At 59.1% G+C, this 18,029-nt stretch overlaps 1 protein-coding gene across 2 annotated transcripts in view; it reads left to right on the top strand.

The window, feature by feature from the left end:
• Nucleotides 1–18,029, top strand: part of sik2a (salt-inducible kinase 2a) — a 148,460-nt gene that overhangs the window by 91,894 nt on the left and 38,537 nt on the right. For both annotated transcript variants that reach the window (XM_041174545.1, XM_041174544.1), the window contains one exon: nucleotides 17,369–17,530. In XM_041174545.1, coding sequence (XP_041030479.1) covers nucleotides 17,369–17,530 — 162 coding nt within the window. The remainder of the gene's footprint in view (nucleotides 1–17,368; nucleotides 17,531–18,029) is intronic.

The raw sequence follows: 18,029 nt of genomic DNA, 5'->3' as shown, positions 1-18,029 counted from the left end.
GAAGGGGTCATCTACAGTGCTATCAAGTGGCACGTGCAAGCAATAACCTGCTCACTGATGCTCAGTTTGGGTTCTGCCAGGATCACTCAGTTCCTGACTTCATTACAGCCTTTGTTCAAACATGGACAAAAGAGCTGAACTCCAGAGGTAAGAGTGACTGCAAGGCAATATTTGACCAACTGTGGCATCAAAGAGCCAGAGCAAAACTGGAGTCAATGGGAATTGGAGGGAAAACTCTTTGCTGGTTGGAGTCATACCTAGCACAAAGGAAGATGGCTGTGGTTGTTGGAGGTTAATCATCTCAGCTCCAGGACATCTGCAGGAGTTCCTCAGGGTAGTGTCCCAGGCCCAACCATCTTCAGCTGCTTCACCAATGGTCTTCCTTCAATCGTAAGGGGGCGTTCGCTGATGATTACACAACATTCAGCATCATTTATGACGACTCAAACACTGAAGCAGTCTTTGCCCAAATGCAGGAAGACCTGGAAAATTGCCAGGCTTGGGCTGACAAGTCGCAAGTAACATTTTGTGCCACACAAGTGCTAGGCAATGGCCAACTCCATCAAGAGAGAATCTAACTATCGCTCCTTGACATTCAACTCAATGGCATTACCATCGCTGAATCCCCTACTATCAACATCCTGGGGGTTACCATTGGCCAGAAACTGAACTGGACTAGCCATATAAACACTGCGGCTACAAGAACAGGGTGAGTGGTGATGTCCCTTGAGCTGGCAGTGAGTGAGATGCCAGTGAATGTGTGATGGGCTTGAATGCGAGAGTTTAGAATTTAGCATGGATGAGATCATTCATCCTCTTTCTGCACTGAATGTGAACCTCCTCTGTGCAGTGTTGGCATTGACCACCACAGCCACCATCTCCCAAGCTGGAGTGGTGAGATTGCTGGACCTCCTGTGGCCAGAGTGGGGGTGGAGGACATCATGGCGGGCCTCTGAAAGGCATTCCAGTGATGGGTCACTGAACTCTTCTTGGCTTTCAGGGCCATGTCTTCACTAAAGCAGTCCTGGGCTACAAGCGTTGAGAACTGTGTGTGCAGCTGCAGTTTAGATATGGCAACCAGAGTGAGGAAACAGTGAGGCAGTGGCATGGCAGGCGATTCAGAGGCTGGCTGCCATCAAGATGGCGTGTTTCCTGTGGCTGCATAATTAATGAAGCGGGAAGCTAATGATACAGCATGAAAACTCATTTTACCTGCCAGCCACAATGGTGTTTTTTTTCATGCCCCCTACTGTACTTAGTGCAATAGTGCAATTCTGGTATGATTCTGCTCTTGGATAGCACCTTGCAAACCCATGACTGCTACCATCTGGATGGACAGGGGCAGCAGACACATGGGAACACCACCACCTGGAAGTTCCCCTCCAAGCCACACACCATCCTGCCTTGGGAATACACCGCCGTTCCTTCACTGTCGCTGGGTCAAAATCCTGGAACTTCCTCCCTAACATCACTGTGTGTGTACCTACACCACATGGACTGCAGCGGTTCAAGAAGGCAGCTCATCACCACCTTCTCAAGGGCAGTTAGGGATGGGCAATAAATGATGGCCTAGCCAGCCACGGCCACATCGAATGAAAAAGACATTGGGCTGTTTGGCCTGTTTCTGTACTGAAAATTCTTGGTAATTCTATGAATTTACCAATGAAATGGTTATCTGAGAGGAGAGAGAAGCAACTTTAGGAAGTTAAAAAGTAAACTGATTGTGAAAGTTCCCAAATGATTTAGCTTAGTCTTTGAGGCATTGAAGCAAGCTTGTGAACCCTTGCTGATGCTACTGAAATGTTCACTTAAAACTTCTACCAGATTGTTGGTTGCATTTGTAGATAGAGGATTATTTCACAAGTTTTTCTGACTGTTTCCATGCAAGCGGAATTCATGTGGTTCATGACTTCCCAGCTCGGGTGAGATTTCGTGGTAGCGGAATAAATAAGTTCAGCCCACATGACCAGCTGGGACGCTCCACTATATGGGAGAAAGGTTCAGAATGGGCAGAGTTGCCTGCACTAAAGTATTTTCTGGAATTGTTCCCCTTCGAGCAGAGAAGGTTAAGGGGCATTCAATTGAGTTGTTCAAAATGTATGGAGAGTTTTGATAGAATGAATAAGAGGAACTGTTCCTGCTGGCAGAAGAGTCAGTAACCAGAGCACACAAGATAACCAGCCTAAGAACAAGAGGAGTTGAGGAGAAAGTATTTTACACAATGTGTTGATATGATCTTGACCGCACATCCTGAGAAGGTGGTGGAAGCAGATTAAGCAACAGCTGTCAAAAGGGAATTGATATATGTTCAAAAAGAGAAAATCTGTGGGACTGTGGAGAGTTGACAAGAAAATGGGACTAATTGGATAACTCCTTTTAAAGAGCAGCACCAGCACAGTGGGTTGAATGGTCTCCTGTGCTGGATTATTTTATTAACAGAATGTGTCTCATTTCTGTGGTAACTTTCACCTGCCATACTCTCCCCCACCCCCAACCCCACTCCAGAAATGGGGATGATCTACTTCAGATTAATTTTTTTTGGTGGGTGGGGGGAATAATTATTTGTCACTCATTTTTTTCTTCAACCCTTTCCTGACCCACCCTCTCTTCCAATTCTTTGTCGTCTGTCCTTTTGCTGATTTTTGAACCATGCCACGCTCTGTGAAGCAGAGTTGCCAGTGCCTGTACAGAGCAGGCCACTAGATGCTGAGTGATTGTGGTACTGGGGTATATCAGATATTCTTTCCCCAGCTCCAACCCCCTCACTTCACATTAATTTTGCCATTTTCTCACTATAGCAGAGAGTTGGGGTGTTTATATTTACCCCCACCACCCAACCTCTCCCACAACCCCAATCATTATAGTTGCAGCCAATAATGTACCTATTATATTTGCTTTAATGCTTGTGGGGTATTTGGATTATGCAGTGATTATGAACTGGGATGTATAGTGAACTGCAGCTCTGATTTACTGAACCGGCATGTAGGCTTCTTGCAACTGCTTTCCACACACTATAGCATAGGTTTTGTCTGAGTTCTAGCACATACAGGAAGATCTGTGCGCTTGATTTTAAAGTAGCAATAAGCAGCTCTGCGCAGTGTTAATACAAGCGTGAACTTACGCTACAACTATAGCGTTCTCTTTGTATCATCACTGTAGCTATAGTGTCAATGCAACCTGCCCCAACACGAAGAGTAAAGAAGACTCCCTTGCTCAGCTCATATCTGCAGGTTAGCCCTTCAACCTGCATTTATGCTGTAGGAGTTTAACCTAGTGCAAAGTGCAAATTGCTACGCTCATCCTCAAATATACTGCAACTAAGGCTGAAATCTAAGCTGTACTGTTGAAATCTTTTTTTTTGGTTGTGAGTTGTTCCCATGGAATCTATAATGTAAAGTTAGAATGTGGTGTGCATCCGATAAATGTTTCATAATAATTCATTTTTCTGAGATTTTTCTTTTTTTTGCAAGTATTAATTATCACATGAGTCGACAGAAAACATAACACTGCCCCTCTAGGTATTTAAACATCAAAAACATTTAAACTTGGAAAAAGTTTACCAGAAGAATCTTGTCACATGTTCAACTTCCCCCACGCTCTCTATCTCTTTGTCTCTCTCCCTCTCCTGCACCCCCCCCCCCCCCCAAACTCTGGCACCCTCTCTCTCTCTCTGACCCCACCTCTCTTCTGCCAACACTCCACCGCTCTCTCTGACCCCTCGTCCCCCCTCTCTTTGACTCCTCTCTCGCTCTCGTTCTCTGAACCTCTCTCAACCTCTCTCAACCTTTCTCTCTCTCTCAACCTTTCTCTCTCTCTCAACCTTTCTCTCGCTCTCTGAACATCTCGCTCTCTGAACATCTCGCTCTCTGAACATCTCGCTCTCTGAACATCTCGCTCTCTGAACATCTCGCTCTCTGAACATCTCGCTCTCTGAACATCTCGCTCTCTGAACATCTCGCTCTCTGAACATCTCGCTCTCTGAACATCTCGCTCTCTGAACATCTCGCTCTCTGAACATCTCGCTCTCTGAACATCTCGCTCTCTGAACATCTCGCTCTCTGAACATCTCGCTCTCTGAACATCTCGCTCTCTGAACATCTCGCTCTCTGAACATCTCGCTCTCTGAACATCTCGCTCTCTGAACATCTCGCTCTCTGAACATCTCGCTCTCTGAACATCTCGCTCTCTGAACATCTCGCTCTCTGAACATCTCGCTCTCTGAACATCTCGCTCTCTGAACATCTCGCTCTCTGAACATCTCGCTCTCTGAACATCTCGCTCTCTGAACATCTCGCTCTCTGAACATCTCGCTCTCTGAACATCTCGCTCTCTGAACATCTCGCTCTCTGAACATCTCGCTCTCTGAACATCTCGCTCTCTGAACATCTCGCTCTCTGAACATCTCGCTCTCTGAACATCTCGCTCTCTGAACATCTCGCTCTCTGAACCCCTCTCTCTTTCGCTCTCTCTCTCTTTCGCTCTCTCTCTCTTTCGCTCTCTCTCTCTTTCGCTCTCTCTCTCTTTCGCTCTCTCTCTCTTTCGCTCTCTCTCTCTCGCTCTCTCTCTCACTCGGTCTCTCTCTCGCTCTCTGAACACCCCTCTCTCTCGCTCTCTGAGACCCCCTCTCTCTCGCTCTCTGAGACCCCCTCCTCTCGCTCTCTGAGCCTCCCTCTCTCTTGCTCTCTGAACCTCCCTCTCTCGCGCGCGCGCTCTGAACCTCCCTCTCTCGCGCGCGCGCTCTGAACCTCCCTCTCTCGCGCGCGCGCTCTGAACCTCCCTCTCTCGCGCGCGCGCTCTGAACCTCCCTCTCTCGCGCGCGCGCTCTGAACCTCCCTCTCTCGCGCGCGCGCTCTGAACCTCCCTCTCTCGCGCGCGCGCTCTGAACCTCCCTCTCTCGCGCGCGCGCTCTGAACCTCCCTCTCTCGCGCGCGCGCTCTGAACCTCCCTCTCTCGCGCGCGCGCTCTGAACCTCCCTCTCTCGCGCGCGCGCTCTGAACCTCCCTCTCTCGCGCGCGCGCTCTGAACCTCCCTCTCTCGCGCGCGCGCTCTGAACCTCCCTCTCTCGCGCGCGCGCTCTGAACCTCCCTCTCTCGCGCGCGCGCTCTCTGAACCTCCCTCTCTCTCGCGCGCGCTCTCTGAACCTCCCTCTCTCTCTCGCGTGCTCTCTGAACCTCCCTCTCTCTCTCGCGTGCTCTCTGAACCTCCCTCTCTCTCTCGCGCGCTCTCTGAACCTCCCTCTCTCTCTCGCGCGCTCTCTGAACCTCCCTCTCTCGCGCGCTCTCTGAACCTCCCTCTCTCTCTCTCGCGCGCTCTCTGAACCTCCCTCTCTCTCTCGCGCGCTCTCTGAACCTCCCTCTCTCTCTCGCGCGCTCTCTGAACCTCCCTCTCTCTCTCGCGCGCTCTCTGAACCTCCCTCTCTCTCGCGCGCGCTCTCTGAACCTCCCTCTCTCTCTCTGGCGCGTGCTCTCTGAACCTCCCTCTCTCTCTCGCGCGCGCTCTCTGAACCTCCCTCTCTCTCTCGCGCGCGCTCTCTGAACCTCCCTCTCTCTCTCGCGCGCGCTCTCTGAACCTCCCTCTCTCTCTCTCGCGCGCTCTCTGAACCTCCCTCTCTCTCTCGCGCGCTCTCTGAACCTCCCTCTCTCTCGCGCGCGCTCTCTGAACCTCCCTCTCTCTCTCTCGCGCGCTCTCTGAACCTCCCTCTCTCTCTCTCGCGCGCTCTCTGAACCTCCCTCTCTCTCTCTCGCGCGCTCTCTGAACCTCCCTCTCTCTCTCTCGCGCGCTCTCTGAACCTCCCTGTCTCTCTCTCGCGCGCTCTCTGAACCTCCCTCTCTCTCTCTCGCGCGCTCTCTGAACCTCCCTCTCTCTCGGGCGCTCTCTGAACCTCCCTCTCTCTCGCGCGCTCTCTGAACCTACCTCTCTCTCGCGCGCGCTCTCTGAACCTCCCTCTCTCTCTCGCGCGCTCTCTGAACCTCCCTCTCTCTCTCGCGCGCTCTCTGAACCTCCCTCTCTCTCGCGCGCTCTCTGAACCTCCCTCTCTCTCGCGCGCGCTCTCTGAACCTCCCTCTCTCTCGCGCGCGCTCTCTGAACCTCCCTCTCTCTCGCGCGCGCTCTCTGAACCTCCCTCTCTCTCGCGCGCGCTCTCTGAACCTCCCTCTCTCTCGCGCGCGCTCTCTGAACCTCCCTCTCTCTCGCGCGCGCTCTCTGAACCTCCCTCTCTCGCGCGCGCTCTCTGAACCTCCCTCTCTCGCGCGCGCTCTCTGAACCTCCCTCTCTCTCGCGCGCTCTCTGAACCTCCCTCTCTCTCGCGCGCTCTCTGAACCTCCCTCTCTCTCGCGCGCTCTCTGAACCTCCCTCTCTCTCGCGCGCTCTCTGAACCTCCCTCTCTCTCGCGCGCTCTCTGAACCTCCCTCTCTCTCGCGCGCTCTCTGAACCTCCCTCTCTCTCGCGCGCTCTCTGAACCTCCCTCTCTCTCGCGCGCGCTCTGAACCTCCCTCTCTCTCGGGCGCTCTCTGAACCTCCCTCTCTCTCGCGCGCTCTCTGAACCTCCCTCTCTCTCGGGCGCTCTCTGAACCTCCCTCTCTCTCGCGCGCTCTCTGAACCTCCCTCTCTCTCGCGCGCTCTCTGAACCTCCCTCTCTCTCGCGCGCTCTCTGAACCTCCCTCTCTCTCGCGCGCTCTCTGAACCTCCCTCTCTCTCGCGCGCTCTCTGAACCTCCCTCTCTCTCGCGCGCTCTCTGAACCTCCCTCTCTCTCGCGCGCTCTCTGAACCTCCCTCTCTCTCTCGCGCGCTCTCTGAACCTCCCTCCCTCTCTCTCGCGTGCTCTGAACCTCCCTCTCTCTTGCGCGCGCTCTGAACCTCCCTCTCTCTCGCGCGCGCTCTGAACCTCCCTCTCTCTCGCGCGCGCTCTGAACCTCCCTCTCTCTCGCGCGCGCTCTGAACCTCCCTCTCTCTCGCGCGCGCTCTGAACCTCCCTCTCTCGCGCGTGCTCTGAACCTCCCTCTCTCTCGCGCGCGCTCTGAACCTCCCTCTCTCTCGCGCGCGCTCTGAACCTCCCTCTCTCTCGCGCGCGCTCTGAACCTCCCTCTCTCTCGCGCGCGCTCTGAACCTCCCTCTCTCTCGCGCGCGCTCTGAACCTCCCTCTCTCTCGCGCGCGCTCTGAACCTCCCTCTCTCTCGCGCGCGCTCTGAACCTCCCTCTCTCTCGCGCGCGCTCTGAACCTCCCTCTCTCTCGCGCGCGCTCTGAACCTCCCTCTCTCTCGCGCGCGCTCTGAACCTCCCTCTCTCTCGCGCGCGCTCTGAACCTCCCTCTCTCTCGCGCGCGCTCTGAACCTCCCTCTCTCTCGCGCGCGCTCTGAACCTCCCTCTCTCTCGCGCGCGCTCTGAACCTCCCTCTCTCTCGCGCGCGCTCTGAACCTCCCTCTCTCTCGCGCGCGCTCTGAACCTCCCTCCCTCTCGCGCGCGCCTCTGAACCTCCCTCCCTCTCGCGCGCGCTCTGAACCTCCCTCCCTCTCGCGCGCGCTCTGAACCTCCCTCCCTCTCGCGCGCGCTCTGAACCTCCCTCCCTCGCGCGCGCGCTCTGAACCTCCCTCCCTCTCGCGCGCGCTCTGAACCTCCCTCTCTCTCGCGCGCGCTCTGAACCTCCCTCTCTCTCGCGCGCGCTCTGAACCTCCCTCCCTCTCGCGCGCGCTCTGAACCTCCCTCCCTCTCGCGCGCGCTCTGAACCTCCCTCCCTCTCGCGCGCGCTCTGAACCTCCCTCCCTCTCGCGCGCGCTCTGAACCTCCCTCCCTCGCGCGCGCGCTCTGAACCTCCCTCCCTCTCGCGAGCGCTCTGAACCTCCCTCTCTCTCTCGCGCGCGCTCTGAACCTCCCTCTCTCTCTCGCGCGCGCTCTGAACCTCCCTCTCTCGCGCGCTCTCTGAACCTCCCTCCCTCTCGCGCGCGCTCTGAACCTCCCTCCCTCTCGCGCGCGCTCTGAACCTCCCTCCCTCTCGCGCGTGCTCTGAACCTCCCTCCCTCGCGCGCGCGCTCTGAACCTCCCTCCCTCTCGCGAGCGCTCTGAACCTCCCTCTCTCTCTCGCGCGCGCTCTGAACCTCCCTCTCTCTCTCGCGCGCGCTCTGAACCTCCCTCTCTCGCGCGCTCTCTGAACCTCCCTCTCTCTCTCTCGCGCTCTCTGAACCTCCCTCTCTCTCTCGCGCGCTCTCTGAACCTCCCTCTCTCTCTCGCGCGCTCTCTGAACCTCCCTCTCTCTCTCGCGCGCTCTGAACCTCCCTCTCTCTCGCACGCGCTCTGAACCTCCCTCCCTCTCGCACGCGCTCTGAACCTCACTCCCTCTCGCACGCGCTCTGAACCTCACTCCCTCTCGCACGCGCTCTGAACCTCCCTCTCGCGCGCGCTCTGAACCTCCCTCTCGCGCGCGCTCTGAACCTCCCTCTCGCGCGCGCTCTGAACCTCCCTCTCTCTCTCGCGCGCTCTCTGAACCTCCCTCTCTCTCTCGCGCGCTCTCTGAACCTCCCTCTCTCTCTCGCGCGCTCTCTGAACCTCCCTCTCTCTCTCGCGCGCTCTCTGAACCTCCCTCTCTCTCTCGCGCGCTCTCTGAACCTCCCTCTCTCTCGCGCGCGCTCTCTGAACCTCCCTCTCTCTCGCGCGCGCTCTCTGACCCTCCCTCTCTCTCGCGCGCGCTCTCTGACCCTCCCTCTCTCTCTCGCGCGCTCTCTGAACCTCCCTCTCTCTCTCGTGCGCTCTCTGAACCTCCCTCTCTCTCGCGCGCTCTCTGAACCTCCCTCTCTCTCGCGCGCTCTCTGAACCTCCCTCTCTCTCGCGCGCTCTCTGAACCTCCCTCTCTCTCGCGCGCTCTCTGAACCTCCCTCTCTCTCGCGCGCTCTCTGAACCTCCCTCTCTCTCGCGCGCTCTCTGAACCTCCCTCTCTCTCGCGCGCTCTCTGAACCTCCCTCTCTCTCGCGCGCTCTCTGAACCTCCCTCTCTCTCGCGCGCTCTCTGAACCTCCCTCTCTCTCGCGCGCTCTCTGAACCTCCCTCTCTCTCGCGCGCTCTCTGAACCTCCCTCTCTCTCGCGCGCTCTCTGAACCTCCCTCTCTCTCGCGCGCTCTCTGAACCTCCCTCTCTCTCGCGCGCTCTCTGAACCTCCCTCTCTCTCGCGCGCTCTCTGAACCTCCCTCTCTCTCGCGCGCTCTCTGAACCTCCCTCTCTCTCGCGCGCTCTCTGAACCTCCCTCTCTCTCGCGCGCTCTCTGAACCTCCCTCTCTCGCGCGCGCTCTCTGAACCTCCCTCTCTCTCGCGCGCTCTCTGAACCTCCCTCTCTCTCGCGCGCTCTCTGAACCTCCCTCTCTCTCGCGCGCTCTCTGAACCTCCCTCTCTCTCGCGCGCTCTCTGAACCTCCCTCTCTCTCGCGCGCTCTCTGAACCTCCCTCTCTCTCGCGCGCTCTCTGAACCTCCCTCTCTCTCGCGCGCTCTCTGAACCTCCCTCTCTCTCGCGCGCTCTCTGAACCTCCCTCTCTCTCGCGCGCTCTCTGAACCTCCCTCTCTCTCGCGCGCTCTCTGAACCTCCCTCTCTCTCGCGCGCTCTCTGAACCTCCCTCTCTCTCGCGCGCTCTCTGAACCTCCCTCTCTCTCGCGCGCTCTCTGAACCTCCCTCTCTCTCGCGCGCTCTCTGAACCTCCCTCTCCTCTCGCGCGCTCTCTGAACCTCCCTCCCTCTCGCGCGCTCTCTGAACCTCCCTCCTCTCTCGCGCGCTCTCTGAACCTCCCCTCTCTCTCGCGCGCTCTCTGAACCTCCCTCTCTCTCGCGCGCTCTCTGAACCTCCCTCTCTCTCGCGCGCTCTCTGAACCTCCCTCTCTCTCGCGCGCTCTCTGAACCTCCCTCTCTCTCGCGCGCTCTCTGAACCTCCCTCTCTCTCGCGCGCTCTCTGAACCTCCCTCTCTCTCGCGCGCGCTCTGAACCTCCCTCTCTCTCGCGCGCTCTCTGAACCTCCCTCTCTCTCGCGCGCTCTCTGAACCTCCCTCTCTCTCGCGCGCGCTCTGAACCTCCCTCTCTCGCGCGCGCGCTCTGAACCTCCCTCTCTCTCTCGCGCGCTCTCTGAACCTCCCTCTCTCTCTCGCGCGCTCTCTGAACCTCCCTCTCTCTCGCGCGCGCTCTCTGAACCTCCCTCTCTCTCGCGCGCGCTCTCTGAACCTCCCTCTCTCTCGCGCGCGCTCTCTGAACCTCCCTCTCCTCTCGCGCGCGCTCTCTGAACCTCCCTCTCTCTCGCGCGCGCTCTCTGAACCTCACTCCCTCTCGCACGCGCTCTCTGAACCTCCCTCTCTCTCTCGCGCGCTCTCTGAACCTCCCTCTCTCTCGCGCGCTCTCTGAACCTCCCTCCTCTCTCGCGCGCTCTCTGAACCTCCCTCTCTCTCGCGCGCTCTCTGAACCTCCCTCTCTCTCGCGCGCTCTCTGAACCTCCCTCTCTCTCGCGCGCTCTCTGAACCTCCCTCTCTCTCGCGCGCGCTCTGAACCTCCCTCTCTCTCGCGCGCGCTCTGAACCTCCCTCTCTCTCGCGCGCGCTCTGAACCTCCCTCTCTCTCGCGCGCTCTCTGAACCTCCCTCTCTCTCGCGCGCGCTCTGAACCTCCCTCTCTCTCGCGCGCTCTCTGAACCTCCCTCTCTCTCGCGCGCTCTCTGAACCTCCCTCTCTCTCGCGCGCTCTCTGAACCTCCCTCTCTCTCGCGCGCTCTCTGAACCTCCCTCCTCTCTCGCGCGCTCTCTGAACCTCCCTCTCTCTCGCGCGCTCTGAACCTCCCTCTCTCTCGCGCGCGCTCTGAACCTCCCTCTCTCTCGCGCGCGCTCTGAACCTCCCCTCTCTCTCGCGCGCTCTCTGAACCTCCCTCTCTCTCGCGCGCTCTCTGAACCTCCCTCTCTCTCGCGCGCTCTCTGAACCTCCCTCTCTCTCGCGCGCTCTCTGAACCTCCCTCTCTCTCGCGCGCTCTCTGAACCTCCCTCTCTCTCGCGCGCGCTCTCTGAACCTCCCTCTCTCTCGCGCGCGCTCTCTGAACCTCCCTCTCTCTCGCGCGCTCTCTGAACCTCCCTCTCTCTCGCGCGCTCTCTGAACCTCCCTCTCTCTCGCGCGCTCTCTGAACCTCCCTCTCTCTCGCGCGCTCTCTGAACCTCCCTCTCTCTCGCGCGCTCTCTGAACCTCCCTCTCTCTCGCGCGCTCTCTGAACCTCCCTCTCTCTCGCGCGCTCTCTGAACCTCCCCTCTCTCTCGCGCGCTCTCTGAACCTCCCTCTCTCTCGCGCGCTCTCTGAACCTCCCTCTCTCTCGCGCGCTCTCTGAACCTCCCTCTCTCTCGCGCGCTCTCTGAACCTCCCTCTCTCTCGCGCGCTCTCTGAACCTCCCTCTCTCTCGCGCGCTCTCTGAACCTCCCTCTCTCTCGCGCGCTCTCTGAACCTCCCTCTCTCTCGCGCGCTCTCTGAACCTCCCTCTCTCTCGCGCGCTCTCTGAACCTCCCTCTCTCTCGCGCGCTCTCTGAACCTCCCTCTCTCTCGCGCGCTCTCTGAACCTCCCTCTCTCTCGCGCGCTCTCTGAACCTCCCTCTCTCTCGCGCGCTCTCTGAACCTCCCTCTCTCTCGCGCGCTCTCTGAACCTCCCTCTCTCTCGCGCGCTCTCTGAACCTCCCTCTCTCTCGCGCGCTCTCTGAACCTCCCTCTCTCTCGCGCGCTCTCTGAACCTCCCTCTCTCTCGCGCGCTCTCTGAACCTCCCTCTCTCTCGCGCGCTCTCTGAACCTCCCTCTCTCTCGCGCGCTCTCTGAACCTCCCTCTCTCTCGCGCGCTCTCTGAACCTCCCTCTCTCTCGCGCGCTCTCTGAACCTCCCTCTCTCTCGCGCGCTCTCTGAACCTCCCTCTCTCTCGCGCGCTCTCTGAACCTCCCTCTCTCTCGCGCGCTCTCTGAACCTCCCTCTCTCTCGCGCGCTCTCTGAACCTCCCTCTCTCTCGCGCGCTCTCTGAACCTCCCTCTCTCTCGCGCGCTCTCTGAACCTCCCTCTCTCTCGCGCGCTCTCTGAACCTCCCTCTCTCTCGCGCGCTCTCTGACCTCCCTCTCTCTCGCGCGCTCTCTGAACCTCCCTCTCTCTCGCGCGCTCTCTGAACCTCCCTCTCTCTCGCGCGCTCTCTGAACCTCCCTCTCTCTCGCGCGCTCTCTGAACCTCCCTCTCTCTCGCGCGCTCTCTGAACCTCCCTCTCTCTCGCGCGCTCTCTGAACCTCCCTCTCTCTCGCGCGCTCTCTGAACCTCCCTCTCTCTCGCGCGCTCTCTGAACCTCCCTCTCTCTCGCGCGCTCTCTGAACCTCCCTCTCTCTCGCGCGCTCTCTGAACCTCCCTCTCTCTCGCGCGCTCTCTGAACCTCCCTCTCTCTCGCGCGCTCTCTGAACCTCCCTCTCTCTCGCGCGCGCTCTCTGAACCTCCCTCTCTCTCGCGCGCTCTCTGAACCTCCCTCTCTCTCGCGCGCTCTCTGAACCTCCCTCTCTCTCGCGCGCTCTCTGAACCTCCCTCTCTCTCGCGCGCTCTCTGAACCTCCCTCTCTCTCGCGCGCGCTCTCTGAACCTCCCTCTCTCTCGCGCGCTCTCTGAACCTCCCTCTCTCTCGCGCGCGCTCTCTGAACCTCCCTCTCTCTCGCGCGCTCTCTGAACCTCCCTCTCTCTCGCGCGCTCTCTGAACCTCCCTCTCTCTCGCGCGCTCTCTGAACCTCCCTCTCTCTCGCGCGCTCTCTGAACCTCCCTCTCTCTCGCGCGCTCTCTGAACCTCCCTCTCTCTCTCGCGCGCGCTCTGAACCTCCCCTCTCTCGCGCGCTCTCTGAACCTCCCTCTCTCTCTCGCGCTCTCTGAACCTCCCTCTCTCTCTCGCGCGCTCTCTGAACCTCCCTCTCTCTCTCGCGCGCTCTCTGAACCTCCCTCTCTCTCTCGCGCGCTCTGAACCTCCCTCTCTCTCGCACGCGCTCTGAACCTCCCTCCCTCTCGCACGCGCTCTCTGAACCTCCCTCCTCTCTCGCACGCGCTCTGAACCTCCACTCCCTCTCGCACGCGCTCTGAACCTCCCTCTCGCGCGCGCTCTGAACCTCCTCTCTCGCGCGCGCTCTGAACCTCCTCTCTCGCGCGCGCTCTGAACCTCCCTCTCTCTCGCGCGCTCTCTGAACCTCCCTCTCTCTCTCGCGCGCTCTCTGAACCTCCCTCTCTCTCTCGCGCGCTCTCTGAACCTCCCTCTCTCTCTCGCGCGCTCTCTGAACCTCCCTCTCTCTCGCGCGCTCTCTGAACCTCCCTCTCTCTCGCGCGCCTCTCTGAACCTCCTCTCTCTCGCGCGCTCTCTGAACCTCCCTCTCCTCTCGCGCGCTCTCTGAACCTCCCTCTCTCTCGCGCGCTCTCTGAACCTCCCTCTCTCTCGCGCGCTCTGAACCTCCCTCTCTCTCGCGCGCTCTCTGAACCTCCCTCTCTCTCGCGCGCTCTCTGAACCTCCCTCTCTCTCGCGCGCTCTCTGAACCTCCCTCTCTCTCGCGCGCTCTCTGAACCTCCCTCTCTCTCGCGCGCTCTCTGAACCTCCCTCTCTCTCGCGCGCTCTCTGAACCTCCCTCTCTCTCGCGCGCTCTCTGAACCTCCCTCTCTCTCGCGCGCTCTCTGAACCTCCCTCTCTCTCGCGCGCTCTCTGAACCTCCCTCTCTCCTCGCGCGCTCTCTGAAACCTCCCTCTCTCTCTCGCGCGCTCTCTGAACCTCCCTCTCTCTCGCGCGCTCTCTGAACCTCCCTCTCTCTCGCGCGCTCTCTGAACCTCCCTCTCTCTCGCGCGCTCTCTGAACCTCCCTCTCTCTCGCGCGCTCTCTGAACCTCCCTCTCTCTCGCGCGCTCTCTGAACCTCCCTCTCTCTCGCGCGCTCTCTGAACCTCCCTCTCTCTCGCGCGCTCTCTGAACCTCCTCTCTCTCGCGCGCTCTCTGAACCTCCCTCTCTCTCGCGCGCTCTCTGAACCTCCCTCTCTCTCGCGCGCTCTCTGAACCTCCCTCTCCTCTCGCGCGCTCTCTGAACCTCCCTCCTCTCTCGCGCGCTCTCTGAACCTCCCTCTCTCTCGCGCGCTCTCTGAACCTCCCTCTCTCTCGCGCGCTCTCTGAACCTCCCTCTCTCTCGCGCGCTCTCTGAACCTCCCTCTCTCTCTCGCGCGCTCTCTGAACCTCCCTCTCTCTCGCGCGCTCTCTGAACCTACCTCTCTCTCGCGCGCGCTCTCTGAACCTCCCTCTCTCTCTCGCGCTCTCTGAACCTCCCTCTCTCTCGCGCGCTCTCTGAACCTCCCTCTCTCTCGCGCGCTCTCTGAACCTCCCTCTCTCTCGCGCGCTCTCTGAACCTCCCTCTCTCTCGCGCGCTCTCTGAACCTCCCTCTCTCTCGCGCGCTCTCTGAACCTCCCTCTCTCTCGCGCGCTCTCTGAACCTCCCTCTCTCTCGCGCGCTCTCTGAACCTCCCTCTCTCTCGCGCGCTCTCTGAACCTCCCTCTCTCTCGCGCGCTCTCTGAACCTCCCTCTCTCTCGCGCGCTCTCTGAACCTCCCTCTCTCTCGCGCGCTCTCTGAACCTCCCTCTCTCTCGCGCGCTCTCTGAACCTCCCTCTCTCTCGCGCGCTCTCTGAACCTCCCTCTCTCTCGCGCGCTCTCTGAACCTCCCTCTCTCTCGCGCGCTCTCTGAACCTCCCTCTCTCTCGCGCGCTCTCTGAACCTCCCTCTCTCTCGCGCGCTCTCTGAACCTCCCTCTCTCTCGCGCGCTCTCTGAACCTCCCTCTCTCTCGCGCGCTCTCTGAACCTCCCTCTCTCTCGCGCGCTCTCTGAACCTCCCTCTCTCTCGCGCGCTCTCTGAACCTCCCTCTCTCTCGCGCGCTCTCTGAACCTCCCTCTCTCTCGCGCGCTCTCTGAACCTCCCTCTCTCTCGCGCGCTCTCTGAACCTCCCTCTCTCTCGCGCGCTCTCTGAACCTCCCTCTCTCTCGCGCGCTCTCTGAACCTCCCTCTCTCTCGCGCGCTCTCTGAACCTCCCTCTCTCTCGCGCGCTCTCTGAACCTCCCTCTCTCTCGCGCGCTCTCTGAACCTCCCTCTCTCTCGCGCGCTCTCTGAACCTCCCTCTCTCTCGCGCGCTCTCTGAACCTCCCTCTCTCTCGCGCGCTCTCTGAACCTCCCTCTCTCTCGCGCGCTCTCTGAACCTCCCTCTCTCTCGCGCGCTCTCTGAACCTCCCTCTCTCTCGCGCGCTCTCTGAACCTCCCTCTCTCTCGCGCGCTCTCTGAACCTCCCTCTCTCTCGCGCGCTCTCTGAACCTCCCTCTCTCTCGCGCGCTCTCTGAACCTCCCTCTCTCTCGCGCGCTCTCTGAACCTCCCTCTCTCTCGCGCGCTCTCTGAACCTCCCTCTCTCTCGCGCGCTCTCTGAACCTCCCTCTCTCTCGCGCGCTCTCTGAACCTCCCTCTCTCTCGCGCGCTCTCTGAACCTCCCTCTCTCTCGCGCGCTCTCTGAACCTCCCTCTCTCTCGCGCGCTCTCTGAACCTCCTGGCTCTCTCTCTCGCGCGCTCTCTGAACCTCCCTCTCTCTCGCGCGCTCTCTGAACCTCCCTCTCTCTCGCGCGCTCTCTGAACCTCCCTCTCTCTCGCGCGCTCTCTGAACCTCCCTCTCTCTCGCGCGCTCTCTGAACCTCCCTCTCTCTCGCGCGCTCTCTGAACCTCCCTCTCTCTCGCGCGCTCTCTGAACCTCCCTCTCTCTCGCGCGCTCTCTGAACCTCCCTCTCTCTCGCGCGCTCTCTGAACCTCCTCTCTCTCGCGCTCTCTGACCTCCTCGCAGCGCTCTCTGAACCTCCCTCTCTCTCGCGCGCTCTCTGAACCTCCCTCTCTCTCAGCGCGCTCTCTGAACCTCCCTCTCTCTCGCGCGCTCTCTGAACCTCCCTCTCTCTCGCGCGCTCTCTGAAACCTCCCTCTCTCTCGCGCGCTCTCTGAACCTCCCTCTCTCTCGCGCGCTCTCTGAACCTCCCTCTCTCTCGCGGCGCTCTCTGAAACCTCCCTCTCTCTCGCGCGCTCTCTGAACCTCCCTCTCTCTCGGCGCGCTCTCTGAACCTCCCTCTCTCTCGCGCGCTCTCTGAACCTCCCTCTCTCTCGCGCGCTCTCTGAACCTCCCTCTCTCTCGCGCGCTCTCTGAACCTCCCTCTCTCTCGCGCGCTCTCTGAACCTCCCTCTCTCTCGCGCGCTCTCTGAACCTCCCTCTCTCTCGCGCGCTCTCTGAACCTCCCTCTCTCTCGCGCGCTCTCTGAACCTCCCCTCTCTCTCGCGCGCTCTCTGAACCTCCCTCTCTCTCGCGCGCTCTCTGAACCTCCCTCTCTCTCGCGCTGCTCTCTGAACCTCCCTCTCTCTCGCGCGCTCTCTGAACCTCCCTCTCTCTCGCGCGCTCTCTGAACCTCCCTCTCTCTCGCGCGCTCTCTGAACCTCCCTCTCTCTCGCGCGCTCTCTGAACCTCCCTCTCTCTCGCGCGCTCTCTGAACCTCCCTCTCTCTCGCGCGCTCTCTGACCTCCCTCTCTCTCGCCGCTCTCTGAACCTCCCTCTCTCTCGCGCGCTCTCTGAACCTCCCTCTCTCTCGCGCGCTCTCTGAACCTCCCTCTCTCTCTCTCGCGCTCTCTGAACCTCCCTCCCCCTCTCTCGCGCTCTCTGAACCTCCCTCCCCCTCTCTCGCGCTCTCTGAACCTCCCTCCCCCTCTCTCGCGCTCTCTGAACCTCCCTCCCCCTCTCTCGCGCTCTCTGAACCTCCCTCCCCCTCTCTCGCGCTCTCTGAACCTCCCACCCCCTCTCTCGCGCTCTCTGAACCTCCCTCTCTCTCTCTCTCGCGCTCTCTGAACCTCCCTCTCTCTCTCTCTCTCTCTCTTTCTCACGCTCTCTGAACCTCCCTCTCTGTCCCTGCCCCTTGCGCGCTCTCTTCTCTCTTGATAACTTGTTTTTCTTCCATGGTGTCATAACTTTACCTTCCTGTAATCTGCAGCCTTTCAGTGCCACAGCTTGCAGTCACCTATTTTTGATTTAGCTCATGTTCTCTCTCTTAGTCGTTGCAGCTTTCCCTGCACGAAGGGTCTTGGCCCTTTGCCCAGATGTCTCAATTTGTAAAATAAATAGGTTTGCGGGTTGCGACCACCTGTGCGAAGATGGGACTACTACAGCAGCTTGCCTGATTCGGGTCCAAGATCGATTTTGCCTTGGCTCATTCACTGTTCTTTTTATTGTGTGTCTTGAGTGACCCAATGCTTGCATTGATCTGTGATGCACTGTTAAATAAAAGAGTCTTCCCTGCTGTTTTTATAGAAACTCAGTAACAATTTTCTTTCTTCAATTTTCAGATTATCTGGCAAACCACGGCCGGTTGAGCGAGCTGGAAGCCAGGCGCAAGTTCTGGCAGATCCTGTCAGCAGTGGAATATTGCCACAACCGCAAAATCGTCCATCGGGATCTGAAAGCTGAGAACCTTCTGTTAGACAGCAATATGAATATTAAAATAGCGGGTGCGTATTGAGAGTGTGAGATCTGAGGAGTTTGGTTGATATTAACACTTACCTGCAAAACCTAACAGGAGGCTGAGAACATTCTGTCTACTGGCTTATTGCCAAAGAGAGTGTAGTTGACTAAGATAACCCAACATGTCCCATCCTTCCTGTTACACGCACTATACCTTATGTTTGATATGTACAAGGGATGCTGCACTGTTTAGTGCTATTTGGAATGTTCCAACTGCCTTTTTTAAATTCTCCCTGCCCTATTTATTTGCAGCCAGTTAGTCTCTTTTCTCTTCCACCCACCCTGCTCTCTACTCTACATGTTACTGCTACAGTTGGCACCTCCCCAAAAGGCACAGCTGAGGCTTGAGGCCTGCCACAGGCTTGAATCTGCATTGCAATACTTACATATACAATGTGCTTGGGCTGCACTGTGCAGTCGCTTTTGGCCCTGTTTGAGCAGCTGTCTTGCTAGAACTGCTACATGATTGCAAGATTGTTTGACGCT

The sequence above is a fragment of the Carcharodon carcharias genome, chromosome 25, assembly GCF_017639515.1.
Source record: "Carcharodon carcharias isolate sCarCar2 chromosome 25, sCarCar2.pri, whole genome shotgun sequence".
Taxonomy (NCBI): Eukaryota; Metazoa; Chordata; class Chondrichthyes; order Lamniformes; family Lamnidae; genus Carcharodon; species Carcharodon carcharias.
This window is presented reverse-complemented; position numbering and strand designations above follow the sequence as displayed.